Source organism: Vicugna pacos, chromosome 31 (genome assembly GCF_048564905.1).
Source record: "Vicugna pacos chromosome 31, VicPac4, whole genome shotgun sequence".
NCBI lineage: Eukaryota > Metazoa > Chordata > Mammalia > Artiodactyla > Camelidae > Vicugna > Vicugna pacos.
Genome location: NC_133017.1, coordinates 15,720,710 through 15,733,816, shown reverse-complemented (window position 1 = coordinate 15,733,816; position 13,107 = coordinate 15,720,710). Strand labels below are relative to the sequence as shown.

The window sequence follows — 13,107 nt, the reverse complement described above, 5'->3', positions numbered from 1 at the left end:
TAAAGTGCTATTAAAGTAATGACTAGAGATTATGATCAGATTTGCAGGATGAACGTATGCCCAGTTGGGCCGTCCCAAGGCCCCTCCTTGGCCCAGAGGGCCTGGTAGAACACAAGGCTACTCTTGACTTCAACAAGTTACGACCGCTTCCCCATGGAGAGAAGCTAGACACGGTGACCCGCATGGGGACTGAGTAATCATCAGGGTCTTTTTCTGGGCACTTTTTGGCTGGAATTTTATTCCTACCCTCACATGATATTACATCCTTCAATTACGCATCCGCGTGCTCCCCTGTCTTCTCCACAACCCTCCATGGGGTTTCAAGAGCCCACAGTTCTTGTAGTCCTACACCTATAAATGCACAGTAAAGATTCTTAGACTATTTCAAAAAGAAGGAGAAATGCGGTAGCCTTCAGTGAGCAAATAATTGGGCAGAACTTAAACTTCCTCTCTCCAGACAGCCTGGTAATCACCTCATCCCACTTTACAAGTATGAAGTCATCCCTCCTGAGGAGAAAACTGTTTCGCAAGTAGGCTATGAGTTTGTCTTTCTTTTCAGTGTCAGTGACAACAACACACTGTTTCTAATGTGTAAAATTAGGCTTTATCTTTCTATCGTCACTCATAAAATAAAATCAACCACTCCTACAAGATAACTTCTTAAAATAAAAACATTTTGACCAACACTGTAAGTAGCGCTGGGCATCGTATCTACGCCCCACTGGAAAACTTTTTCTTCTTGCAAAACTATATTTCAAATGATAGAATGGTCACGGTACAAAAACGTTTATTTAAATTAAATATTTTAGACAAATGAATATCTACAACCGTTCCAAAGCATGTGTAGTTCTTACAGAAAATGGAACAGTTTAGCTTAATGTCTGTGAGAATGTTTTACAAGATTACCAACACACATTCTGGAGTGCACCAATCATATTGTCCATGATTTACTATTTATTACCAAATGTTATATACAGTAATAGCATAAAGATTAATCATATCTGATAAGTGATTTTACAGGAGGACTCCTTGGAAGGAAAAAAAAGATCTTTCAACAATACAAAATATAAGGTGAAAATAATAGGAGAATATATAAAACGCATATTTCATACAGGCAATAATATGCTGAAATCAAAAATACAACTGTCTTTTAGCTCACTGATAGGTATGGTCCTTCAAAGGAGGTTTGGGGGAAGGATGGAAATGTTCAGGGGGTGGGGTCAGGGCTCAGAAACATTTTCTGAATCACAGTGCATTTCTGTTCTTTGGGAAGTAAATACAACAAAGGGGAGGTTGCTTTGATGTGTTGGCTGAAGATATTACCTGAAGGACCAGCTGGCTGCTAAGGAGAACAAATTTCCATCTCAGCCATAGGAAACACACCTGGGATTTTTAAAGTCAAGGGATCTTTGAATTAGTGGCCAATTCAGGGGTGAAGGAAGAGCAGGGGAGAAGAGAAAAAAGAAATTCCAGGAAACCGAGAAAGGGAGATGGGGACAGTGGGAAAGAAGTTTCTTTTGCATCTGTAGGCGGGAGAGTGTGATGAAGCTTTGCTCAAGAAATCAACACATCCAGATTGGAGGAAATCGATGGTACTGTGCTGAAATTCTGTTCCAGTTCCCTGCTCTTTGGGTGGTTAGGCACAGAGGGTTGATGAGAAGTTGCTAATACCAGCAGGAGTTTCTGATCCAGGCAGTGCATGAAGGTGTGTGTGCTGTGTTGTCTCACACACACTGTATACATTCAGGCTGTGTATATTCTCTTGAAATGTATGTGTAATAAAAAAGAACTTATCTTTAAAAATATGGTTTTTTTCTTAAAAGATCAGCATGAATTTAATCTCATTTTCAGTGATGCATTTAAGCTCAGTGGTTAATTTCCCAAATCGAGATGTGTATTTTTTCTCAAACTGGAAAAGCCTCCTTTTGGAAGACTATGATCCTTTTGGAAGGCAGGCCAAGTGCAGCAAAGCCTGGTATCCTTGGGCTGTGCACGAATTGTCGCCAGGTTGCACATTAATGAGCTCACTGAGGCAAACTTCATTTTCCTGTTAGCCTTGAGAGAACCTTAAATCAGAAAACCTTGGAGCAGAAGTGACCTGGAGCAGATGTCTGTCCCTCACTTTATAGACGGGGGAACGGGCTGGAAAGGGAGAAGTGAGTCGGATTGCCTCCAGCCCCCTGAGGCAGAATTGAGATCGCATCCTGGGTCCCCTGAATCTTAGCCCGGGTTCCCCTCACCTGGAAGACCCACAGGTCAGGACGGCTGAACCTCCTGCGGCTGAGTCAGAAGCAGGAGAGGCCCGAATGCTGCTGGGCTCTTCCCCAACTTGTTTCCGGTCTGAGGACGGGGGAGGAGAGGCCAGTGAAAATTCTACCGGGAAACACCGTCTTTCAGCGACGACCGTGCCTTATTTCCACGGTGCAGCCGGTGAAAACTCATTTGAAGGACTATAACTCGAAATGCAGGCTGCAGGGGGCGGGGCAGGCGGGGAAGGGGGCGGAGGGGCCCTGGGATCCGCAGAGCGGCTCCGCGAGCGGCAGTTCAGACCTGCCCGCCCCGGGGCGCTGCGCATCCGCTCCGCTCGGCGCGGGAAGGAGAAACGGCTTCGAGGCAGGGCCAGGCTGGCTGTCCCGGCTCTATGACACGCTGTAGCTGTTGTAGTACGTGGCCGTGGCATCAGCCAGCACGGAGATGAGGCTGGTCTCCGTGGGGCCCGTTGGTGTCACCTGAGACACCGCGGCCTGCCCACTGAGGGCCACGGCCCCGGCGGCAGAGTCTGGGTGGCCAGGAGTGTTCAAGTACTGGTCGAACTCATTGCGATCCATGTCCCCCAGGAGTTCCGCCTGGCTCAGCTGATCCAGGGCGTCAAAGCCGGGGTGCTCGGGAGGCGGGGAGAGCTGGCCCAGGTGGGCATGGAGGTTGGAGTGGAGAGGCGGGTAGGTTGCAGGGGAGTAATAGGCAGGGGACGGGGGACAGCCAGGCATCATAGAGACGCCTGAGGACTGGCCGAGGGTCAGGGAGCTCAGGGGGTGGCCGCAGTGGAGGGGGCTGGGGGCATACTCCGGCGAGTAGGGGGGCGCGGGCAGGTGGGGGATGCGGCGGGTGTGCGCATGCTCCTCCTGGCAGGGGGAGGAGAAGAAGGTCTGCTCCGGCTCCAGCGCGTCCAGGGGCGACATCTCCGGCGGGGTGGGCAGCCCGTAAGGGTACGCGTCCACGCTGCCCGGCGTGCCGGTGCCGCCGCCGCCGCCGCCGCCGCCGCCGCCGCCGGCCGGGCCCTCATGGAAGCAGCCCCGCAGGCTGGGCAGCGCGGAGCCCGGGGAGTACTCACCCCGGTCCTCCTTCTCCCCCAGCGCCGCCCGGCCGCCGCCCCGCTTCTCGGGCAGAGCGTTCTGGTCGCGGGAGAGCGAGCTCAGCAGGAAGCCGGGGTCCACGCGCTTGCACAGGCGCTTGGCCTGCTTCTTCCTGCGCGGGCGGTACTTGTAGTTGGGGTAATCCTGCATGTGCTGCAGGCGCAGCCGCTCCGCCTCGTCCACGTAGGGCCTCTTCTGGGACAGCGTCAGCGCCTTCCACGACTTTCCTGCTCACACAAGTCAGAGAAGGCCAAGTTCAGCACCTGCGCGGCTGGGGCGGCCCACGCACCTGTCTCGGACTGGGGCCTCCAAGCATCATGCATGCACACGCCGGCCGCCTCTGGCCCCCGGCCCTTTGCGCAGGACTCACGGCACTCCTCGCGCCTCTCCCCAGCCCATGTCCTGCGCGCTCAGTAAGACCAAGCCAACCTCTCCCGCTTGCACTCCCCAAAGCGCTCCTGCCAATCACACACACAGCCAGGGCACCTCTCACATCAAAGCCACCAGATGTAGGTATAGACAGTGCGGGATGCACAGTGAAAGGCCCACCTGGCCCAATGTCAGCGACAGGACAAAAATATGTAACGACTCCAACATTGATTTGGGTTCCCTTTCCCCTCCAGGGTCAATTCTAATCATTTGTGCATCTTAATGAAAACTCTGCCTTCCTTGATTACAGCCGCCTCTAAGGAAGTGATGCTGTAATATTTATTTGTGGCATAAATCTCGCAGGCTTTCTTGTGAGGGAACTCACGCCCAGTCCATAGTTTCACAAATGGATGTAAATTAGAGGATCTCACTTGGCAACAGAGGGTTAGCCCTTATATCTGAAGGTCAAATAGGACCCCACTGCGTGAAGACCTGGCTGTGACCAGAATGCTAGCAGCTGCCTGCAACACATGCACACACACACACACACCAGACAGCTTCCAGCCATCTATTTAGGGCCTTCTGCCCATGTCAGGGGTCACCTCTACACAGGAGCAAATCCCTTAATTCTCCGATGCCTCTGAGCTCAAAACTTTCTCCTAAAGAAACATCCCACACTTGTGTCCCACTGATGCAAAGAAGCTGGGTTCACTTGTGTTTTCTATTCATCCTCACTCACTTGTGTGTTGTTTTGTAAATCACCTTAGTGTCTCTTTCTCTCTCAAAGTACACTGCACATTCACTCTGCTGCAGGTTTTCTGAAGGTCACTTCGGGACCCCTTAGATTGTTACCTCCTAGGGTGGACTCAGGATTCTACAACTTGACAAGTTCCCCCATGACTCTACTATATCCTGAAGTTTGAGACCAACCTGCCCAGAGGGCAGGCCCTCTGCTAAGCCCTGGAAGGAAAGGGGCCACATCTCCCACTCAGAGCACTCTGCAGAGGGCCACATCCAGAGCCGTGTGTTTGGCCCCTCGGCGCAGGTGCTGGCAGGCCCTGAGTGCCAGGCCCGCAAAAGGGGCTGCAGGAGGGCCCTTATTAAACGCGTTCTACCTTTTGGATGAAAATTTGTAACTATTCTGACAGAATTGTCAATTAATATAATTAGCTCTCATTTAAAAGGGCAACTTGAAAAGTGTCAGGAACTCCAGATTTGGAGTTGGTCACCAGTTTCCAGCCTGTGGCTGAGGCCACAAAGTTGTTGCAAGAGGCCCAAGATCCAGACTCACCCACACCCTGACTGTGGACTGAATATGCAGTGTGACCCTAGTTTCTAAGTGTACCTGGATATTGTAGTATTCATAAAACAGATTCATTTTAAACACCACCAAATGTATAACTGTCTTTACATGCTTTCTCATTCTCAAAAATACAAGTGCTACTGGGTGAGGTTTTTAATGTTAAAGATTGGAAAGCTAATAGTCAAAAAAGTTTGGACTCCCACATTCAGCCCTTTCCCTTCCCTAAGTCAGAAAGGAAAAGGCTGGGCACGATCCCAGGGGGTGGACGCAGACCATCCTGCTGCCCCCTCTATGAGCAGGTTTAGAAAGTCTGCATTTTTCAAAGCAACACCATGTTGGTTTCCCTTGCCCAGTGCCTGGGGCTGTGTGGCTAAGCAGAAAGCAACAAGTGTCTTTCCTGCATAATGCACTGTAACTTCTGGAAGCCCAAGTGCCAGCTGCCAGCAGGAATCAGCTCACAGGAGGTGTCTGTCAACCGGGTCCCTTCTCCTATCCTTTCTCTGGGAGCAGGCAGCCCCCATCCTGCAAGGCTCCCCAGCCTGAGATCTCTGCCCCAGGCTGGGCCTGCTCCCTCCTGGCATGGCGACTGGGGGACACCAGAAAAACTTTCAGGGACCCACAATAAAGAAAGTATTCTCATTTCTTTAGAAATCTGAAGAAAAATATGGACTTTCAGTTGGAAGGAAAATGTTTTATATTATTGAACATATTAATATATTTGTCTTCATGCCAACACAGTATGAAGTATGATTTTAAATATTTTTTTTGTGTGGGAAGGGGCTCGCTAAGACACTGGCCCACTCATTCACCCCAGGCACAGCTAGCCAGCGGACTGGGCCATAGGTAGGAGGCTCTCTGAAACCAGTACTCCATCAGTGGCTTTGAAAGGGCATCTAACTGCAGGCAGGCCCTCTGCAGGGGAGCACAAAGATGGAGGTCCGCCCTCACTACCGATCTGGGGAAGAAGCCTGGCGCCCCAACGGAAAAATTCTCCAATCTGGGCCGGGTGGGGTTGGAGAGGTCAGGGTCAGCCTGGAGTGCCCACACACTGGGCCTTCTCACTGGGCCTGGCGCCTGCTTTGAAAGGTTCCCATGGGTTAAAATGAGTAAAAACCACAGTGAAGGGCAAAGAGGTTAGGAGTTGGGTGGAGCTGATAAGTGCTCAGCGCCTGACAAGGGAGAGAGGAGAAACCCCGACAGGAACTCCAGGAACATCCTCTCTCTAGGCTCCTTGGCCTGGCTCGTCCCTGTCCCCAGTCGGGCCGCATGGGTTGGGACAGCTCAGCAGCCCTTGGGAAGCAGCCGAGCTGCAGGACAAACCCTCACCGGCCGTCCTAAGCATCCGAAGCAAATTTTCTACACTCCTGCGATTGCGAAATGAAGGTTCGAAATCAAGTCAATTTTGCTGTTGGTTTAATAATTAAGGTAAAGCAGCAATGCGTTCCCCTAAGATCTCTCTTCAAGAATATTCGTTAGTGATAGTTCCAGCCTCCCTCTGTGATTGATTGTGCTGGTGGTGAAGTTCAGGGAATGATGGTTTTCCCGCTCCGGTATTGCTAGCAGACGCCCATTCTACCCGGCCTCGGCGTTTCCGTCCCCGCCCGTCGGTGCGCGCGGGTCTCGGCCGCCCGGCCGCTGCGGGGCCCCGCCTGTGCCCCGGGACCCCTAACTCGGCTCCGGTCCTCGCGAGCGGGCCTCCCCAGCCACCTCGGCGGACCGCGCCGTTTCACTCTGGGCTTCCTCCAGGTGTCCCTGCTGGGAATCCCGGCCCCGATGCCCAACCTCACGGGCACGGCGCGCGCCCGCGCGGCCCCCGCGCCGGGTCCTGTCCCACCCGCCCCCGCGCGGCCCCCGCCCGGCCTCCAGCCGCCAGCCCCGGCCCGCCGACCTCGGGGCGCGCCCCGCCCGCCCACTCACCCAGCATCTTGCTGAGCTCGGCGTTGTGCAGGTCCGGGTTCTGCACCGCCAGACGTTTCCTCTCGTCCTTGGCCCACACCATGAAGGCGTTCATGGGCCGCCGGATCCGGCTCTCCGAGCCCTTGTCCCCCGGCGGGCGGGGGGCGGCCGGCGGCGACAGCCCGTCCGACAGCTCGGCTTCCAGGGCCGGGCACTCGAGCCCCTCGGGCCACGGGTAAGCTCCCAGCAGCGAGGCCATGGCCGCACGGGGGTCGCCTCGCTTCGCGTCGTCGGGCCGGCGCTGACCTGGCCCTCGCACGGGTCGGGGCGTCCAACTTGGCCCGCAGCCGCGGCCCGGCCCCTTATTTATCAGCTTCGGGCGGCCGCGTCCTCCAATGACTCTCGAAGGCGGCGCGGCCCCTCCCTCCTTCTCGGCGCAGCCCCCTCCTGCGTCCCGGGCCGCCGCGTCCCCGCTCCGACCTGCGGGCAGGGGAGGCGGGAGGGAGGGCCGCTTCCCCGTGCCCGCCCCTGGCCCGCCCCTCCGCCTCCCAGGTCCCTCCCGGGGATCCGCGCCCGGCCGCCCCTCGTCCGGCCCGCTCCCGGCGCAGGTGCCTCCGGCCGGCTGGCGGACGCCGCCCGCAGTCACCAGGCCCGGGAGCGGGAGCCGGACGGGCCCTCGGCCTGACTGGCCGCGCGGCCTCCCTGGGCCAGGACCCGCCAGCTCCCCCCGCGCGTGGAATCCTACGGAGAACCGAGGCCAAACAGGTTTCGCTGGGAAAGCCCGGGCGCGAGAGACTTTTCCCCCATCCCCCATCCCCCACCCCAACCCAGAGTAGCCTGTGAACCGTTCTTAACAGAACACACCTACTGCTTGCCTAAAATGACCCGGGGGGCGACAACCTCCCCCCAGCCGACTTGGGCGGCCATAGAGGCTGGCAAGGGCTGGGGCCGGATCACGCATCGGGCTCTTCGCAGCGCCCACCCGAGGGCCCCCGCGACGCCCCGCAGCTCCCTGGCTCTCAGCTCTTCCTTATTCCCCCTGACATCTGATTTCTCTCTCCTCACACCCCCATTCCCACCCCACCCCACCCCAGTCTCCAGTGTCCCGGCCGCTAGCCCTTCTCTCACGGAATTCCTTTCTCATGGTTGTTTTCTCCGACCAGCAGTCCTGCTTCTCAGAGCGGAGTCGTTCCGGCCCTCCCGTCCCGCGTCCCCTAGGCTTTGGCCCGAACTGGTAGCTTCCGAGTTCCTCTCCTCCTGACACCCCAGGGTAGACGGGGCTGCGGGTTCTGGGCGGGCTAGGAGCTCGTCCCTCGTCCCTCGTCCCTCGAAGACGCAAACCCCTTGCTCAGACGGCAGCTCCGCGTGACGCGGTTTCGAGTGAGTAGGGCTGTTCCCTGGCTCTCACTTCAGTGCTGCCACACAGTAGGCACTCAGGAACTGCCAGATAAGTGAGTGAATAAATGAGCGAGCAGATACAACTTAGACACACCCTGCTGTGTAAAACGGGGCAGCCATAAGACTTGACTAGATCCTAGAATTCAATCCGCATGTATTACTGAGCGCCCCCCCAGCAGGGCTCCCCAGAGGTGACCCTGAAAGGAGGTAGCATTGTGAGAGGACTGTGGGGTCTGGAGTCAAGACCTGTCTTCAGTGTTGGGTTACTTACTGTGTGACTTTGCAAGAGTCAAGCATCTCTGTAGGCCTCCTTTCCCAATCCTAAAATGAGGAAGATGGTAAGACTGATCTAACAGGATTGTGTATGAAAGCCAGAACTCTGTACATGTTGGTTGATGTTAACAGAACTCTACACATGCAGTCTGAAAGTTCTAAGTCCGGATTTCAGTGTCCCAGCGTGCAGGGACTGAGTTCACAGGCACCTTGTGTGCAACGCGCCCTCCCGGGCGGGCCCCAAGGCTGAGACCGTGCAAGTGAATGGAGAAGTGCAGCTTCTCCGTTTTTAAGTCCCAGTTTTAACCTCTGGAGCCCGGGATAATACTTATCCAAGAACGGGCTTTACACACAAAATAGGCTGCTTAGTTTTCTCGCCCTTCCAGCCAGCAGCCAGTAGCAGCACCCTAGGCCCGAGCACTCCACCCACTGCTCTCCGGGCTGATTAGCGCGGGGCGCGGTGCTGGCTGGCAAGTGCGTGCTGGGAGCCGAGAGAGCATCTTGCAACCCGAGGTAGAGAGGCGGAGCTGGCTGGCGCCGAGGACTGAGCTGGAAGGGGATGGTTTGAGGCGAACACGTGTTCGCGGTCTAGGCAGACTTCCCTACTCCGGGAAGCCTAGGCCGGTTCCCGTGTTGAACCCCTCTGCCAGAAATTCTTCAATAAAAATCCCCAGACCAGAATGCTCCAGGAACCGCGGGTAGCTAGGGCCGCGCCCGGCCGGGGGGGTGCAGCTCGCTGTTGTGGGGCAGAAGGGATCCCCGCAGGTGGATTTGCACCGCAGCCCAGGGTCTCCGGAAGGACTCGACTCAGACCCTTTCTAACCCCATCGCCGTTCTAGGGCAGGACGATGCTCCGCAGGGTCAGAGGTCTCTAAGGGACAGCGCCCGCTTGCCAGCCGCGGGCGTCCCCACGCCCGCCCGCAACCTCCGGCGCCCTCTCCGCGCGGCTCTGGAGCTGAGAGTGCACGCAACGGGGGCGCACCAGGTTGGGTAGATGCGTAGGCCCCGGAGATTCCCGGAGCGCAGAGCCATGGAGTTGGATTCCAGAGTCCGACAGCAAAGATGGAGAAAACAACGGGGACGGAGGCAGAGAGAACACATGTTGGCGATGTTGTTTCCAATCATAATTTCTTGCATTCTGTCCGGAGAGAGCGCGAGCCTGGGTTGTCCAGGACCTGGGCGTTAACAGCCATATCGCTCGCACGGCGCCGCCCCGAGCGTGTGCACTGTATGCACGCGGGAACCCGGGTTCTTTCACTCACTCCACTCCTTTATTTCTTCTTTAATTTGCAACTACGCATTGATTCACCTGCGCAAATTTATGCAAGCGTGCCCTGGTGCAGGCGGAGCTAAGGGATGCTGGGTCCTGTGACCCCACTGCCTCTCGGGTCACGGCGACCTTCAATCCTCTGGAGCTCCGCAGAGAGCTCAAACGTCCCCAAAGCCCGGGGCTCAGAGGGCTGGCGTATTCCGGGGCATCCCCCACACCTGCTCTGGCCTGCGCTGAGCCCAGGATTATGGCCAGTTGTTGACAGAGGCTCATCCGTGAAGACTCCACGCAGTGAATTCGCAAGCAGCCGTGCCAAGAAGGGTGGAGACGTTTGGGACTGTGATGCCAGTCCCGCAGGTCCTTGGACCCGAAACAGTATGGGATGGGGGTTCCCAAAGACACGGGAGAGTAGAGTTGGGGCCGCAGGTCTGCGTCTGACTTTTCCCATGTGTATTGTGAAATGCGCGCTCTGCTCTCTTTCTCAAAAGCCTTTTACTACCCTCCACACCCCTTTCCTCGCTCCCTACTTTCCTGCCTCCTCCTTCCCTCTCCCTCCTTCCCTTTCTCCTCCTCCTCCCCTTCCCCCTCTCCCCACTCCAGCCCATCTCCCTTTAGCTCTGTAGTTCACTGAGCAGGGTTTCCAGGAACACAGGACTCGAAGTCAGGAACCCCCCAAGTGTAAGTTGCTTCAGGTCACTAGTGGTGTGATGATAGTTCATTGACCTGATCTCAGCCTTCGTTTCTTCACCAGTAAAATGGGGATGATACAGGATTACTGTTTGTGAAAGCGCCTCAGATATTTTAAATAACTGTGAAATGTTGTAAAATAATGAAAGGAATTTTAAATGTAAAATTAACAGGGACAAACCTACAAAACTTTCCCCTCAAGGAGCTTTCCTCCTTCTATCCCAAACTGTAGGGTTTCCGTGACTCTAGGGGGAGGAGAAAGGGGGGACAGGGCGCAATTCCTGCTGCAACCTGGCAGCCCTGGCACCTAGCACCAGACCAGGCTCTTCAAGGGACCAAGTGGAAGGCGGCTGCACTGAGCAGAGGGAGCCATCACTCCCGGCCCTCATCTCTGCACAGTTTTGTGCATGTTTTGCTAGTGTGTTTTATCCCTCACACCAGGCTGGAGGTTGAAATCACCACCACATTTTGCTCACACTGATGTATCTGAATTTGACTGATCCATCGCTCAAGTTCCACTGGACCTTTCCTCATCCAAATGGCTGCTGAAGTTCAAGGTAACATGAAAAGCAAATGGGTAGACTCTGTTGGCCACCGGCAAGGTGCATGCTGGAGAGCTTGGAGACCTAGCCCAGGCCTGCCAGCTGCCCTCTCCCCCACCCCTGGATGGGCTTCCACCAAGAAGCAGAGTTCCTCTCTTTTAACCACCAGAAATCTCCAGAGTCATTTATGAGAAATTCATCAAGATCTCTGATTTAGAATAATTCGGAGGGATTAAGCCACACAGCAGGGATTTAAGACATACCCAGCGGCTTACCTGGGCGGACTGGAAGCAGGCAGGACACAAGGACACCTGGACAGAGTGTCACAGTGTCTTAGGTTTAACAGTAGGGACTAGAGGAGAAAGAATGGGGTTTTCAGATGACACTGCTGCTGAGTGTGGGTAGTGCAGACCTCCTGACGACAGCAAGATCCTTTCGTAAGAGGGACTCAGTCGTAACAAAACACTGGGGTAGAGAAACCCAAGTTCCCCTGGGGTCCCCTGGTCAGACTTTCCGGTTCCTACAGCACATCCCCTCTGCCCGTGCATGCGCGTCTCTGCTCAGCCATGTCTCCCCGTGAACAGTGGCCGCACCTGGACTCAGAGCCAGAAGATACGAAGTCCAGTCCCATCTGCCACTACCGGCCGTGCACATCTGAGCAAGTCTCTTGGCCAGGGCACAGGGCGGAGAGCCTAGTGAGGACCGGTGAGGCGACGATGGGCCTGCCCGGGCCGAGTGCACGCCGAGAACAGCCCCGAGGTAAGCGGTGCTCATCCTGGGAGCTGCGTTTGCTTCTTCCTAGCACGGAGGGCTAGGAGAGATCCAAGCCAAGAACAAAGCCCTTCTCCCACTCCGCTCTGAACGATGATCAGATTTCCTTCCAAAAGGGTAGGATTACTGCATTGAAATGATCTTTATTTAATTGGTCAGAGCTAAACTTTCAGACAAATTTAAATGGAGAAACCAACAAATTACAAGGAAAACTTAACAGCTGGTTCAAGGAGTTATGTTTCTATCTCTTTAACCCTATTGCCTCTTCTGTCCATATGCCTAACAGGAAGAAGAGAAACTGATGAGAAACCACCTATAAATAATGCAAAATGGAAAATAAGTCTTTTCTTAGGCTCTCGACACACGCCTGAGTTCTGAGGACGTGATGCCAGGGTGATGAGTGACGCCGTGAGGCGATGCTGGTAGCAATCTCATCATGGAGAATTCTGTCAGCAGCCAACAGCTGGTGTGAGAAACCAAGGACATTTCTCATTTGTTTGGCTTATGAGGTTGCTTTAATGGGTGGATTTCAAGCTACCATTCTTTTATGTTTTGTTTTTATTTTTTATTTTATTTTATTTTATTGGGTTTTTTTTTCTGCAGGGGAGTAATTAGGTTTATTTACTTATTATTTAATGGAGGTGTGGGGGATCAAACCCAGGACCTCGTGCTTGCTAAGCATACACTCTACCACTGAGCTATATCCACACCTATTATGTTTGGCTTTTAATAAAACGTTCACTGAAGTACCGCCGCCCACAGAGATGGGCACAGACGGAGGTGCGGGCTGAGCGGTCACCAGAGAGCACACCAGCATACGGCGCTAACAGCACGAGACGGTTACCCGCCCTCCTATTCTATGGGTTCCACCACCATGACATTTTAAGTTCCTTTAGGGCTGGGACTGGATATCCTTCTGTTTTAAGATGTGGTATATTAACAGAAAATTTGAGATATAGGCAGGCCAACAGATCAAGAGTTGATGGCCACTGAAAAGCTAGTTACTCACAGTTCCCAAGCAGGGTACTTCACACTCTGGGGGCTACGTGGGGAGGCACTGGAGAAGGGGAGACCAGGCGAGAGGCCTTACTGTGGTTGCCCCAGCAAGAAACACGGGAGGGAGGGAAAGCAGGCCTAGGACTGGTGAGGCTGAATAAGTTGGGTGGCCCTGGGGGAGAGGGGCTGTCCCTAGTTGCCTGGTAATTGGCCCTGGGGTGATTAGGGCAGGTGGCTAGTGGCCCAGAG

At 54.7% G+C, this 13,107-nt stretch overlaps 1 protein-coding gene and 1 long non-coding RNA gene across 3 annotated transcripts; one reads left to right on the top strand and one right to left on the bottom strand.

The window, feature by feature from the left end:
* Window positions 1-721: 721 nt before the first annotated feature.
* Window positions 722-7,406, bottom strand: SOX7 (SRY-box transcription factor 7). Its single transcript, XM_031692570.2, has 2 exons — window positions 6,943-7,406; window positions 722-3,580 (listed from the first exon to the last, which is right to left on the bottom strand). The coding sequence occupies exons 1-2, from the start codon at window positions 7,178-7,180 to the stop codon at window positions 2,640-2,642; spliced, it is 1,179 nt and encodes a 392-aa protein (XP_031548430.2). The 5' UTR covers window positions 7,181-7,406; the 3' UTR covers window positions 722-2,639.
* Window positions 7,407-7,495: 89 nt separating this feature from the next.
* On the top strand, window positions 7,496-12,580 carry LOC140690790 (uncharacterized). Of its 2 annotated transcripts, none has more exons than XR_012066113.1 (4): window positions 7,496-7,686; window positions 10,991-11,106; window positions 11,676-11,850; window positions 12,149-12,580. It is a non-coding gene; the product is annotated as an uncharacterized lncRNA (long non-coding RNA). The 2 variants fall into 2 exon arrangements; XR_012066114.1 differs by having other exon boundaries at window positions 11,676-11,979.
* Window positions 12,581-13,107: the final 527 nt, after the last annotated feature.

Excerpts from the sequence above, each read along its gene's own strand:
- SOX7 (XM_031692570.2), bottom strand. The coding sequence starts at position 7,180 with ATGGCCTCGCTGCTGGGAGCTTACCCGTGGCCCGAGGGGCTCGAGTGC. Across the intron at positions 3,581-6,942 it reads CGAGCTCAGCAAGATGCTGG|GAAAGTCGTGGAAGGCGCTG; the intron begins GTGAGTGGGCGG and ends TTGTGTGAGCAG.